This window comes from Wasmannia auropunctata, unplaced genomic scaffold (assembly GCF_000956235.1).
Source record: "Wasmannia auropunctata unplaced genomic scaffold, wasmannia.A_1.0 LD336046.1, whole genome shotgun sequence".
Classification (NCBI taxonomy): domain Eukaryota; kingdom Metazoa; phylum Arthropoda; class Insecta; order Hymenoptera; family Formicidae; genus Wasmannia; species Wasmannia auropunctata.
This window is the reverse complement of record NW_012026844.1, coordinates 575,416-589,322: the sequence shown is the minus strand read 5'-3', so window position 1 is coordinate 589,322 and position 13,907 is coordinate 575,416. Positions and strand designations below refer to the sequence as shown.

Here is a 13,907-nt window from a genome sequence, read left to right as displayed (position 1 = left end):
GGTTGGGGGGGGGAGGGGACACGTAGGGAGGCGGTATGGGTGGTTGCAGGTTGGTAGTCAAGACTGCCTTCAGATTTCCAGAGTGAAGCATTGTGTTCCGAAGGCGCATTGTCCTCCCGTCGGCGGGAACTCGACAATGCCGAGTCCGTAAGTTAGTAACCCTACCGTAAAAACTTATCTCCGCCCCCGAACCACCGACCTCCAGCCTCCGTGATTCCGTTCGATTTCCAACCTGCTCCCCCGTCCTTTCACCACCCCTTCTCCCCTACCCCCCCCCTCCCTCCCCTCCATTGGCGCATTCTCCCGGGCCCCGGCGTTCCGCGCGGAGAGGACGTGTATCTTTCTCTCGCTTCCTCTCTGCCTCCCTTTTCAGATTACGGCAGAACAATTCCGCGCCGCGGTTCTGACGTCTTCCTTCTTGCGGAATCAAGCCAACCGTCGCGTAGCAAATTCGTTCCTCGCGGCTAAGAACATAGGGTATCTTTCGCTCGCGAGTATCTTTAAATTGAGCTCTACTATAGCGCGACACTGGTCCAGATCTCGCTCTGTAACGCCCGTAATATGTGTTAGAAATTGATCCTTTCGATATATATAATTATATATGATTAAGAAAACGGAAAAAAACGTTCTCCAACATTGTTTTGCACGTTGCTGTTATTTTTTCGACTTATAATAAAATAATTGCATCTTTTTATAGCAACTATAATAAGGGGAGGGGGGGGGGGCGATAATAGCAACGACGAGCGTTCGCCGCTGCGCAGCCAACGATGTGCGTTTATAATTGTATCGACGACTCGTGAGTATCGCGGGAAGCGAATATACACAATGGGGCACACGGCGCGCGATTCCGAGAGTCGGAAGTGAACGTTCCGGGGAGCGGATACAAGCATCAAGGGTTGGTGGGTGGTCTTCTCCTCTCTCTCTCTCTCTCTTTCTCTTTCTCTAAGCTCCCTCTCTCTTTCCCGGTCAAACTCAAGTTGCCGGCCGGCCGGACAACGCTCGGTCGCCGGACAAAGCTCCTCTAATTGTCCCTATCAACGACGAAGAATGGACCACGGGCCTGCCTCTGACAATTTCATTTGTAATTTGCATAAGGCTTATTAAAATCACAATGAGCGAGGAGCCGCGCTGGAGAGTTGCTGCGTTGCGCGGCGATGACCGGCGATCACGGGGACGATCGCGAGGATGCCGACGTGATGCCTCCCTCGTAATCTTTTTCAGAACCGCTTATACTGGAGCGGAGGATATAATCGCATTACATCGAGTGATGCCGATTGCCAGTTGGCGCGATGTTAACGCTTTTTATGCAAGCCGCCGCGCGTTCTCTTACTGCAATTTCGGTTTCACAAAATCGAACTTATTGAACGCATTGAATTTATCTTTATTGAGAAAAAGCGAAAAAAAAACTGCGATACAAATTTATTATAAATGTATACAGCTTCCGAATTTTGGTGATGGCGTATTTTTCTAAATAACTTTGCAATTTTTACAACAAATTTATTTAACATTAAATTTAAATTATTAATAATATATATCTGAAATCTTTTTACAATAATTAATATCATAATACTTATAATAATAAATTTCTAATTAATATCATTAAAATGTATAACAACAAATTATTTTTTTAATCCCGGGAAAAAAAGTTCCATATATAATTATATGCAAAGTATGTCCATATGTTTCTTTCCTTTGTAAAATTATTCTTTAATACAAAATTGATAATAAGAAGGAAACATAAAAAATAATTAAAAGAATAATTTTCACATTGTTTTTTTACAAAAAATAAAGTTTGAAGAAATGAAAAAAATTGCTTATATATAATCATATATAAGTGATTAAAAATATACATATATAATTATATATCAACAATTTTTCTCATTTCTTCAAACTTGATTTTTTGTAAAAAAAAAAACAATGTAAAAATTTTTAATTATTTTTTATGTATCCTTATTATTATCAATTTTGTATTAAAGAATAATTTTACAAAGAAAAGAAACAAATATGAACATATTTTGCATATAATTATATATAATATTATATGTGGAACTTTTTTTCCCGGGATATATTAAATTTACAAGTAATTTCGCTGAAATATATTTGTAATATCGTAACAATAAATTTCTTTGATATTAAATATGTAGTAAATTTTATTTTATTATGTTCTTCTCTGATTGAGATATAGGTATAGTACATCTTCGAGAACTGTTCATAAAAGAAATATAAATAGTGAACATTTGCAAACGCTTCTTTTTGCAGCGCGCGTGATATAGGGGAAAAAAAAAAAGACTTGACGTTCGCCGCTCTGGCAATCGCTATCTGTTGGTAATACTGACTGATTCACTCCACGGTCCTCCTCGCGTCAGCTTGCGTTACGTTTACAGTGCACCCTCGACGATGACGAATGTTTTCTTTTCGCCCCGCGCGTACTGCAAAATCATTTTACACGCAGCCAAGTACCCGCATTGTGCAATAAATGGCCTGCTACTCGGCAAACAAAAGAGCAAGGATGGCAGGGCGGATCTGTACATCGAGGATGCAGTACCTTTATTCCATATATGCCTACACGTTTCCCCAATGGCGGAAATAGCACTTACTCTGGTAAATATTCGACGGGCGTTCGTTGCCGCCGGTGCATTTTCGCAAAATCGCGCGTGCTGTTGCGTCTTCCTAACAATATACTTTGACACGTGTGAAAATTACTGTGTGACGTGGACGTGTCAATATCCTAACCTATAAGCACAAGGACGAGACGTCACTGCGGTTTATCACGCGCTTCACTTTCTTCCGCATTGCATGCAGAATTTTGCATTTGGAACGTTAGCATAATAGCGGTAATCATATCATGGTCGCTCTGTTACATTAATTTAATTGTTGCTGCAGGTGGACCAGTTAGCTGCAAGTAAAGGCCTTATACTGGCGGGTTATTACCTGGCCAATGAGAACATAAATGACATGAGGTAAGATATTTATGTGATATTTCTTTAGTATAATTAACGTTTCTTCTTTTACATTACGCTGACTACTCATCTCTTGTTCTCCATTCAGCACAGACAGACCAGCCCACAGAATAGCAGACAAAATCGCAGAGAACTTCAATAATGCGCTACTGGTAGTGGTACGTAATTTGCTAGTTATTTCAAAACGTTTTACATATTTTTCCACGAACTTCGTGTGATTTGATTGTTTGCTGTTGTCAGGTGGATAATCGAGAGGTGAATCTGGGCATGGGATCGAGTCCATTGATAATTTCGCAAGTTGTAGATGGAAAATGGAAGCCAAAGGACAAGGCAAAGTAATTATATATATTTTTAGGATTGGAAAAATTATTTGGACTCTCGAAAAATACGACTTGATAGAATTCTTTCACTCGAGCATTAAACACCGTTCTTTTTTTGTTGCAGTATAATTTACGAGGATGATGTTGCACACACGGACGCAATGTATTCGTTACTGAAAACAGAGGAGTACAGGAATCTGATCGACTTTGACAACCATCTCGATAATATCACTCTTGACTGGCAAAATCAGAAGCTGAATAAAATAATTGACGAGGCCGTTGATAAACACTCATAAAGATGGCAATGCAACAATTCCACACACAGATCATTTAAAGATTGTTTTATTTATATGTTATGTTGCACTCTATCTATATTTCATTCACTATATGCAAAGTAACAAATGTACATACGCTATAGAATTTATAAATGAATATCACTTGTTTTTAAATCTCAAAGTTTTACCTGTTATCCTACAATCTTCACATTCTCGTTAAACCTCATCTTATACTGTCCTAAAGAAGGGTCTCGCTTAGATTCAACAGTTTCGTAAAATTTGTATTTCATAGACATTAAATTTAAAAACAACGCGATTATTCTAAATGAATCCCGTATATTGTTATGTATATATATATAGTCATTTTTCCATTTTATGCATATATTATATTAATTATATACCAGTATATTTTGCTAGAAAATAATTTTATGAATTTCTCATTTCTCCAAAAGCTCTATAAACTCGACTTTCAAAATTGTGTGAATAATAAACTTCAATTGAATAAGAAAATAACGGAAGACAAATTGTACTATGGAACTTGAAATAATGTATATACATTGATTATGGTTCTACGATAAAAACATTATTTACCGACCGGTTAAAAGACAGGTTAAAGGAGAGGGAGCTTCAATGTAAATTACAGTTCTTCAGGAACGGTTTAATTTCACATTTCTTCTTGTCTTTAGTCGACTTTCAACTGGCAAAGAAAGCTCTATCATCTGTACGTAAAATATTGTTCTATTGCAAAATTGCAATTATTACAATTGTCAAGATTATCCTGTTGTGTGAACTTAACCTCAGTTTGGTAACGTCCTACGTTTGTAAAGAAATCAAAAGTGTGTAGCTGTGTGACAAATACTGAAAATATAGATAATTATTCTTATCGCAGGTAGCAACGTAATATTTTAAGGATGTTTATTTATCTGTAATTAGTGTTGTATTATTTTTTGAAAAAATAATAAATAGAAAATAATTCTAATTCGTTTAACTTGGATTAATTTATACCAAGATAGCATGTTACATGACAGTATTTATCATCGCTGTATATATATAAATATATAATTTATTTGATTTGAAGGATTTTTTAATATATTTTTTTATATATGTGTATGTATTCATATCGTTTGTATGTAATCCTTAATTTTTTTATTATTAACAGGGTAAAATAATGGAACATCAGTGTAACCATTGTAATGGACATCATACAGCGGAATTAGGAGCCAGTTATAGTTTATTTGAAAAGATAGATAAAGACAGAGTGGAATGTTTAAACGAGCTTGAGGAAGGCAGTGGTATCAAAGTCTTCAAAACATGGGAAGACAGACTAGATAGGTCACAGGTGAGCTCCATAAAATTTTTGTTCAATATATCAAATTCAATATATCAAATGTATATCTTAATAATTTTTACTAAGCTTTTTACGGAAATTTTTGTCTTATTTCAGTATGTTGAAAGTGATGTCGACGATGAGCTTTTGTTCAATATACCGTAAGTATCCCGAGTGTTACAAAAATTTTTATTAAAATCGACCAATCTCTCATTATTTATATTTTGATTTTTTTTTTGCAGTTTTACAGGAGATGTAAAGTTAAAGGGTCTTATTGTGATTGCTGATGAAGAGAGCTTTCCTAAAACAGTGAAGCTGTGAGTATAATTAAGATTTTCCAAAAATAAGAAAAATTATATGTTGAAATAAAAAATACATAAAAATGTATTTAATAAACTTATGTATATTAATAGATATAAAAACCGGCCGCATATGCTATTTGAGCATGTAGGTGCTGTCCCAGAGCAGGAATTTGAGTTAACTACAGATTCGTGCGGAATACATGAATATCCCATAAGGTAATAATATGCCTATCTTTTTAAGTTTATATTTTTACAATGTTAAGAATTTCTAGCACAACTGTAATTGCGTACAAATTTTTTGTATGAGATAACAGAATATACATAAAAATTTGATGTATACGTTATTACAGAACAGTCAAGTTTTCATCAATGCAGCATTTAAGCCTTTACTTCACTGGCAACGGAAACAGCGACGAGATTAAGATTTATTACATCGGTCTCAAAGGAGAATGGACTCCAGCACACAAACATGGTGTAACTATTTGTACATATGAAGCACGTCCCCTAATCAGTGATCATCCAACAGATTTCAATGACGTCAGTCGGATAATTAAATGATATCGTGAACATGTTTGTGAGATTCTGGTTTTTTCAAATGCAGGAAACGGATATTAAAGAATGTAAAATAATGTATGATATTCTACTATGGAAGTTCGATATAATAAAGTGCTTTTGAATAAGAATCCTTTAATAAGAAATTTTGGTAACAGTTTTATTTCAATTACACTTATATATGTTTGTAATCTTATTGGAATTATGCTCTATGATAAGATGTACATTAAGGAGACCTTACTTACTTAACAAATATATTGTACATATTTTCATCACATTAGCAAACGTCCTGGCATGGTACACGGTTTAGATTTATTAATTCCAGAATATTAAATAACGTCGGAATAACGTCTATGCATTTACGTTTTATGTTTGGAACTTGATCTTTCCTACGTCCATTTCGGAGAATTGCATATCTAAGTGAAAGTCAATTATTTGAAATAATTCCAGTGGCTGTGGTATTCTGCCGGTTTCGAGCTTCGACCAAACAGGAACATCTGAAACGTCATCGCGACACATGCAGTGATCAAGTGTCTCATTTCACGCTTGATATCAACAAGGAGATAAGTGTATTTACCATTGAAATGTATCTCAAATGCACCCGAGGAGATCAATTGACCTTCTATGGCGTTGCCAATCAAGAAAATCAATATACAGGAATAAAAACGATTATTTATACACCACTGCCATATCGACGTCAGCGGCAGGCCAAAATCAATTCCGCTCACGATTAGTATGATCAGGAGTATTTTTAAGGTTCCCTAAACACAAAATGTATACATATATAAATGAGATGTGTACAGGAGCATGAGACCACAGACAGACATAAGGCGGTGAATTTAAATTTACCAACGCTTTCGCGATTAACATGTTATAACCAGGTGGATTGAAGTTCTCGCCCTCGACATGGAGTTCCGGATACTTCTGCTTAAGAATAGTCACGTACTGATCGAAGGCTTTTCTGTAGCCGCACGAGTAGCTGCAACAGACAACAGAGATAAGTTCTTTTTACTTAACGATAAGGCCCGACAGGTCGACGATAAGAGAAATCGACATTGTGATTCAACGGTGTCCTTAGATCTATGCGAGAAGCCCGACAAGAGTCTCCCGTTTGCAGGGGAGCGCATAATTTAACGGCACGCGATCGCAGAGCGTCCATTATCTTAAATAGGACGGACGTTCCCCGATCGCCACCGTGAAAATTCAACAGGAGGGATCGTTAATCGTACCAATAAAAGAACCTCAGGGTCGGCCCGGTTTTTGCGCCAAGTTTGGTTAACGGCGCCTGCTGCTCGTCGCTGTTCGCCTCGATGCCGTGCACCAGCAAAATCGCGAGGGTACACAGACGTATTAACCAGCGCATTGTTTATCCTATTTTTTTTTTTTTTTGTCAATTCATTGAAGAGGACAGGCCCCCGCACGTTCACGCGACGATCAGACGCAACTAAACGCAATTAAACGCATCGAATTTCTGCATGGCGCCTATTTCCCTCTCCCTCTCTCTCTCTCACTCTCTCGCATGCGTACGCGTACACATGTGTGGAGCGTTGTGTACATACACCGCGTATGTACGTGTGTTTTCCGCGAATGATTCGTCGAATCTGAGACTTATCGCGAGCCCCCAAATTTCTCAATCACCGTCACACCGTTGTCGCAGTGTGACACCGCCGAATTCGCAACTCGGCGAATTAGAGAAACGGCTCTTCATCGTTTTGTCATCGACAAGAATACGAATTAATTCACACATTCCGACAGGTTGCTCGTACGCATGCCTGGCTCGCGGTTCGGCGAAACGTCATTGGCTGCATTTGGAAAGCCGTCGGGGAAGCTGTCGGCTGTCTATTCTCCACGTCGACGATACTGGACGGAGAGGATGATCCCTCGCTCGTTTCTTCCGCCCCTTTCCCGTCGCGGACACGCGAGATCGCCAGCGAGAATAATCCTGCTGTTTTTCCAACGGAATGCATTTTAGCGATCTTTCGAGGGTCCGCTGAAAAACATGTATGTATGTACACCAGAGTCTACACGTTTTACATCGTGACATCGGCTAGTGGAGTACTTTAGTCTCTACTACATTCATGTGAATTGCGACATTCGTGATATTGCATTGTTTACAATTCGCGCAGCCTACTGCGAAGTGCGACACCGCCCGGAGTGACAACTGACGGCCGTCGACATCGGCTGATCGGCATTCGGCGTTCCGAAATTCATCGAAAAAGACTGATCTTCCTGACCTACCCTCAGAGGCCTCAGATGACGTGTACCGTTGGACATGTCTCCGTTGACATGTCTACACAGGTTATGTGCCGCTGATAAACTTCAAGATCCGCGATGAGCGAGAAAAACATCAACTCCGCTTTAGTGCGGAGGGTCAACAAATTGCTGGAATCCAGGGTGGAGCACGATAAGGTACGAAAATTGCGATGAACGAGGCGATCATGTGGAAATCTCATTTTGCGAGCGACCGCGAATCGAATATGTTCTTGAGTACTGAATATTCAGTCGGATTCCGTTTTTTTTTTTTTTTTTTTAGGATACCCTGGAAGCTTTGAAAGAGTTGTCAACGTTCTTCACCGAGAACACATTGAATTCCCGCCGAAATCTGCGCAGCAAAATAGAGAGGAGGAGTCTGGCGATAAACGAAGAGTTCCTGGCCACGTTCAGGGAGGTGAAGGCCTCCCTGGATGACGTTTACCAAAACGTTCTGGCGATGAACACGGCTGTGCAATCTATGACTAATCGCTTGCAAGCCACGAAGGCTCAAACGTCACAGCTGATTGAGCAGACCACGAAGCTTCAGAGCGAAAGGTAAAGATATTCCTGTACGACGATGCACGGTCACACTTCTGAGAACCTTATCGTTTACTTTTGCCCGCAGTCAAGTATTAACCATCCAGCAGGAAGTCGCGAGTGCATTTATCAGAAATTTCCAACTGACTCAATCCGAAATGACCGTTTTACATGGATCGGCCAGGGAGTCGCCTATAACGGAGGAATTTTTCTCTGTAGTTAGTAAAGTACAGGTAAGATACATCGAAAACTTTTTTTTTGCCTTCAGTAATGATATTTATTTCTGCCCCTATATTTTTATAATTTGTGTCGGGATCCAGGATATTCATGGTAAATGTAGAGTACTGATGCAGTCCGGTTATCAGACATTGGCTCTGGATATTATGCAGAGAATGACGTTGCTGCAAGAATCGGCGCTTGAAAGGCTATATCGGTGGACGCAGACTCAGTGTAAAAATATAGAAAACGAACGTTTGGCGCCGTTACTCATTAAGGCCATGAGTAAGCTGCAAGACAGGCCAGTGTTATTCAAGTGAGACGATTAATATTTGGTATTACTTCTTCGAAACTGCTATTTCCGTTATAATTTAATATACACTGAAATGTTACCAGGTACATCCTGGATGAGTACTGTGCAGCTAGAAGAACTGCCTTGGTGGGATCCTTCATAGACGCGCTAACATTAGGAGAAGGTTTTGGTGGAACACCCAATCCTATAGAAATGCATGCCAACGATCCTAAGCGATATGTCGGTGATATGCTTGCGTGGCTGCATCAAGTAATTCCCGTAGAGAAAGAGAATATTTTTACTTTAGTGAAAGGCTGTGATAAAACAGGTAAGACGCTCTCTCTCTCTCTCTCTCTCTCTCTTTGTCTTGAGCCATTGTTTAAATACGTGAATCTGTTTTTTGTAGACGTATCAGATCAGGTGAAACAGGCGTTAAGTAATATCACGGAAGGATTATGTCATCCTTTAAAATCAAGAATAGAGCATGTTATAACTACAGAAGCGCCAGCGACAGTGTTATACTCGGTCACGACACTAATCCGATTCTACCGCGCTATTACTGAACAAGTCATACCCGACAGCGTTCTGGATCAGACATTGCTGGACTTGTTGGCTTTAAGCGAAAAGAGTTTTCTAAGCAGGCTGCAGAGGGAAACGAGAATCGCTCTCGGAGAGCGCGCGGAGCCTCCCGGAAGTGATTTGGTCCCCGCTCCGTCAGTCTCTAGACTATTGTCCCTGCTAAACGAAATATTGTCCGTCGCCAGTATAGCTGAGGACAGAGAAAAAGATATGTTGCAGGTATACTCTCGGCAGGAATATTCTTTTCGCCTTTTTGTTGGAAAACATTTAAATAAGTTTAAATTGAAAAAATTTATTTTATGTCGTTTTATAATCAACAGATCGTGTCATGTATCATCGATCCGTTACTTCAAGAAGTTAATGAAACAGCATCCAGACTGCCAACCGTGGATATGGCCGTTTATCTTCTCAATTGTATGCACCAGATACAATCGACGTTGGCATTGTACGAGTACATGGATCAGAGATTAGAAAGGTTACAGGTGATTGGTTAGTTTATACGCACTAGAACCGGACCGAAATAGACTGAAATTATTTCCATTGCTTGCATTTGACGTCCATTTATAAGTTGCAATGATATTTATAATAATTCAGGCACAATCGGATGCGCAAATCGATACACTTACGTCGGAGCAAGCTAGCTCATTGGTAGCGCATTTAAATCTTGGCTCAATTTACACCATCCTGCAAGGACGCGATCAGGGACCACTTTCGTCCATACCTGGCATGGATGCCCTCAGCGTGAAAGAGTTCACTGTAAGCGATTTGATCAACAAAATTAACCCTGATGGCACAGAATTGCGCAAGGTTTCCGCAACGTCCCAGACAGAGGTTGCAATAATGTCAAAAGTCCACTTAGGTTAAATTTCTAACCTAAAATGCCCGCTTAGATTAACTTCCTTTCTACCGATGTAGATTAACTTTAATTCTCGGCTTATTTTGTATTTTTTTCAAGTTCTAAAAATTAGAGATGGATAAACAGTGAATTAAACCGAGATTAAAATTAATCCACATTGATAGAAATAGACATTTGTTAGACAAGTTAGATTAGATTACCATTGTAATTTTGTAAGTTGTAAGTTGTAACCTAAGCGGACATTTTGACATTACTGCAACCTATCTGGGACGTTGCAGAAGCCTCGAGCAATTTGCGTGCTATCAGGGTTAAATAACGTATGATTATAAGATAGTGATGTGCTGATTCTTCTACAGAATAAACTGGAGGCATTTCTGGTGATGCCGGACGTCTTGCTGCTACCGCAAATCAGCTTGCTGCAGAGCAACAATCATCGCATGATTACTCAGAAACGATCGTTCGAAGTGATCGGAGCTATATACAGGCAGTTGTACGACGCCTGTCACGAGCCAAAAAATCTGTACCAGAACCCCAGCGGTCTCTTTTCTAGAACACCTGAGGATCTACTTGAGACATTAATTTCTCAATAATTATATCCATACAGACTTCCAAAGGCACATTGTATAGTTGTACATGTACATATTTAAAATGATAATAAGTATACGAGAAACGAGTGTATGCTCGATTCCTTGTAAACACGAAACATCCCGAAGTCTAAACAGTTTTTGGACAAGTTTTGGAATGTGCGTGATTGTTTCTATTAAACGGCGGATTCTTCATAAAAGACTTCTTTTTTTTGAGATTCCGGAAACACGGTGACGGATTTAGGCGTCCCGCCAACGCTCGAACGATTGGCGCGCGATTCCGGAGCGCAGGCGACGACGGGCGCCGATTGGCCGCGCGGGCTCGCGTCGGCCGCGACGGCGAGGGATCGGCGCATGCGCCTCGCGCGGCGATTGGCCCGGCGTTTTCGTCAGTCAAGTAGTCGCTTAGTCCTGGCTAGTCCGGTGCGGTGGAATGTGGTCGCGTCCGCATTTCTCGTTGGCGAGCGCCGCGCGTCTTTCATTCATCCGCTCGTGCGGTAGTGCGTGACGGTTTTCATCGCGCCGATCGTTTCCGTACGCGCGAGGATTCGCGACGATCGACGTCGTCCAAAGCGCCCCCGGGTACAGCACGAGAGTGTCGCGTTTTTCCCCGTGTCGCGAGTGGCGACGTGAGATGCGGCGCCGTACGGCGGCGGGCACGGCGCCGACGCGACGCGACGCACGCAGCGCGATATAATTCCGGCCGCGCGGTCAAAACGCGCCATGGACGTTCTCGCCGTTCCGTCGGCCCATCAACGCGCACAAAGGACGGATGGAAAGCGGCGGTGGCGGCAGTAGTGAGTGAGTGAGTGGAAGAGAGAGCGTTTATTGAGTGCAGGAGTGCAAGATGGCGGAATCGAGCTATTATCAGGTGAGTCTCCGCCGTGTGCGAGGCACCTCTCCGTCCGCGCTCTCCGTCTCCACGCTCTCTTTGCGAACTGGTGCGCGTGCCCGACGTGTGCGGTCGCGTTGTCCCGCGCGTTACCCCGGACACGCTCCGTGATCGCGCGCACCTCACCCCGGGGGGAGACGCGACGGCTCCCGTCTCCTCCTGGGGAACTTCGCGTTCCCACCTCTTTCCCGTCCGTTCTCGCTCGCACGTTCGCGACGCACATGCACACTCGTACCCCGGGGCACAAACGGGCTTTCCCCATCGATGACGCGGTGGACCGTCGTTGTTTTCGTTGTGGATCGCGACGAGCGCGCGGCGAATTCTCGATCGGCGGCAAACCGCGACGTGCCGCGCGCGCGCGCGCGCACACACCTGATGTGCATCCGATTTCCTCGCTTCATCGTCATTCGACCGTCTGGGCCTAACCAAGACTTGACTCTGGCTCCGTTGTTCCCTTCGAGATTAGCAGTTTGCCACCCGCGCAGCGTGGACACGGGGAGAAAATCCTGTTAACGAGGGTTACGCGATGTCGACGCGATCAGCGCTCACCTGGTTGCGAAGTTGCGGTTTTTTTTTGCCTTTAACCGATTCCGCTCCGAATGACTACTCGTGAATGACTATACCGCTATCTCTCTTGTTACATATACACGACATTATCTACTTGGATATAGATAAGAAGAAATTAATCGCGATTGATTTCTAGGAATGTCCACCAGTTGGCACTGAATCATGCGCGATCCAAGTCTCGGAGGTCAATTTTGCCATTCTGAATTTTACAATAACAATATTTCGTCGAGCTTTTCGAGCGATATACAGAGAGAGAGATAAGATTCTTTCGATCGTCGTGAATGAGAACTTTCGTTCGTTCAGCAGCGGGATTTCAACTCGTGACGATCTCGATCGTTATGTCGTTCTATCTGACGGAGACGACAAGAAGGTGGCCGGTCGGCGCTAATCGGCGTCGGTGTAACCGGTCCCGGACTGACTTTTCGCGCCGGTCGGTTCCTCCTCGGTAACACCTGCTCCTCCTGTGAGGAGACACGGGAGAACGCGGGAACGGAACGTTTGAGGAACATTCGGCCGTCATTCGCAAGATCGCAAGTGGATCACCGAGACTCGCGCACGTTTTACCTCAAATCCGATTTCGATGGTCATCGAAAGATCATGCAAATCCTCACGCCGATTCTTCCCGAAAACTTTCACTTTATATAATCGCGAATTCATTACTTGAAGGTCCGATCTTGAAATGTCGATTCTGATATTAGATTGCTCACCGACACCTTCCTCAAATTTTGCAGCAAATAAAATGCCGGAACATCGAATGATATTACAAAGAAAAATAATATTTTCGATAATATATTGCCGATGTTGCGTTTTTCTTAAAGTTCAGTTTTACGGTGAAATGGAGAATATCGAAATGGTGCGGAAGATTTGTCGTTTTTCTAATTCTAACGAGCTTTGCACTAAATTAAGCTCTGAAAAATTAAATAAGATAAAAATAAAGCTGGAGTTCTTTGAAAAAAGGATTGAAAAAGTTCTATCCAGAGGAAAAAAAAAACAATATATTGAAACCCGTCCTATATATTGATAGTAATTTTTCTTTTCAATTTCGTTGAAATTTTGTTTTGGCTGTACCCATTTGATAAACCTTTAAAAATTGATTTGTTACAATAGATTAATCTTACATACGACGAATTTCGTAATCATTTACGTTCCGAGTAAAAACTTTTTGTTTCGATAGTATAATGAGTAATGGATGACTAATCAGTAATTTAACGCTATATCATGGACGTCGAGTTTTTCTAAATTTGGCGTTGCGCGATATGGTTCGCGCCCGGGAGGCTCGGTACAGCGCGATGAAAACAATTCTCGCCCCGCGTTCAGAATTTTCCCGATTTCCTCGTGCGTAACGTTCGTCCGGACGAAAAGGATTCCCCTGACGTCGCGACGTCTGTTGACCTC

General features: G+C 41.6%; 5 protein-coding genes across 9 annotated transcripts in view; 4 read left to right on the top strand and 1 right to left on the bottom strand.

Annotated features, from left to right (window-relative positions):
- Positions 1–2,325: 2,325 nt before the first annotated feature.
- Positions 2,326–3,736, top strand: LOC105451731 (ER membrane protein complex subunit 8/9 homolog). Its single transcript, XM_011692369.1, has 5 exons — positions 2,326–2,601; positions 2,884–2,960; positions 3,049–3,118; positions 3,201–3,295; positions 3,405–3,736. Exons 1-5 carry the CDS (start codon positions 2,398–2,400, stop codon positions 3,574–3,576), a joined length of 618 nt encoding a protein of 205 aa, XP_011690671.1. The 5' UTR covers positions 2,326–2,397; the 3' UTR covers positions 3,577–3,736.
- Positions 3,737–4,130: 394 nt separating this feature from the next.
- On the top strand, positions 4,131–5,878 carry LOC105451729 (PITH domain-containing protein CG6153). Of its 3 annotated transcripts, none has more exons than XM_011692367.1 (6): positions 4,131–4,360; positions 4,715–4,894; positions 5,000–5,043; positions 5,125–5,199; positions 5,296–5,400; positions 5,535–5,878. In XM_011692367.1, the coding sequence occupies exons 2-6, from the start codon at positions 4,724–4,726 to the stop codon at positions 5,740–5,742; spliced, it is 603 nt and encodes a 200-aa protein (XP_011690669.1). In that variant the 5' UTR covers positions 4,131–4,360; positions 4,715–4,723; the 3' UTR covers positions 5,743–5,878. The 3 variants fall into 3 exon arrangements, with proteins under 3 accessions (XP_011690669.1, XP_011690667.1, XP_011690670.1); XM_011692365.1 differs by having other exon boundaries at positions 4,132–4,276; XM_011692368.1 differs by lacking the exon at positions 4,131–4,360 and adding an exon at positions 4,375–4,444.
- Positions 5,879–5,882: 4 nt separating this feature from the next.
- On the bottom strand, positions 5,883–7,216 carry LOC105451728 (selT-like protein). The gene is made up of 4 exons (XM_011692364.1): positions 6,966–7,216; positions 6,586–6,715; positions 6,314–6,497; positions 5,883–6,233 (listed from the first exon to the last, which is right to left on the bottom strand). The coding sequence occupies exons 1-4, from the start codon at positions 7,097–7,099 to the stop codon at positions 6,103–6,105; spliced, it is 579 nt and encodes a 192-aa protein (XP_011690666.1). The 5' UTR covers positions 7,100–7,216; the 3' UTR covers positions 5,883–6,102.
- A 327-nt stretch (positions 7,217–7,543) lies between these two features.
- LOC105451727 (conserved oligomeric Golgi complex subunit 6) lies at positions 7,544–11,253 on the top strand. 2 transcript variants are annotated; one of them, XM_011692362.1, is made up of 10 exons: positions 7,544–7,737; positions 7,863–8,145; positions 8,270–8,544; positions 8,615–8,759; positions 8,847–9,058; positions 9,139–9,362; positions 9,441–9,832; positions 9,934–10,095; positions 10,208–10,369; positions 10,826–11,253. In XM_011692362.1, the coding sequence occupies exons 2-10, from the start codon at positions 8,068–8,070 to the stop codon at positions 11,057–11,059; spliced, it is 1,884 nt and encodes a 627-aa protein (XP_011690664.1). In that variant the 5' UTR covers positions 7,544–7,737; positions 7,863–8,067; the 3' UTR covers positions 11,060–11,253. The 2 variants fall into 2 exon arrangements, with proteins under 2 accessions (XP_011690664.1, XP_011690665.1); XM_011692363.1 differs by lacking the exon at positions 10,826–11,253 and having other exon boundaries at positions 9,934–10,102; positions 10,208–10,340.
- A 213-nt stretch (positions 11,254–11,466) lies between these two features.
- LOC105451726 (serine/threonine-protein kinase N) overlaps positions 11,467–13,907 on the top strand; it is a 30,481-nt gene continuing 28,040 nt past the window's right edge. For both annotated transcript variants that reach the window (XM_011692360.1, XM_011692359.1), the window contains exon 1: positions 11,467–11,924. In XM_011692360.1, the coding sequence (XP_011690662.1) occupies positions 11,901–11,924 (24 nt within the window). In that variant the 5' untranslated portion in view covers positions 11,467–11,900. The remainder of the gene's footprint in view (positions 11,925–13,907) is intronic.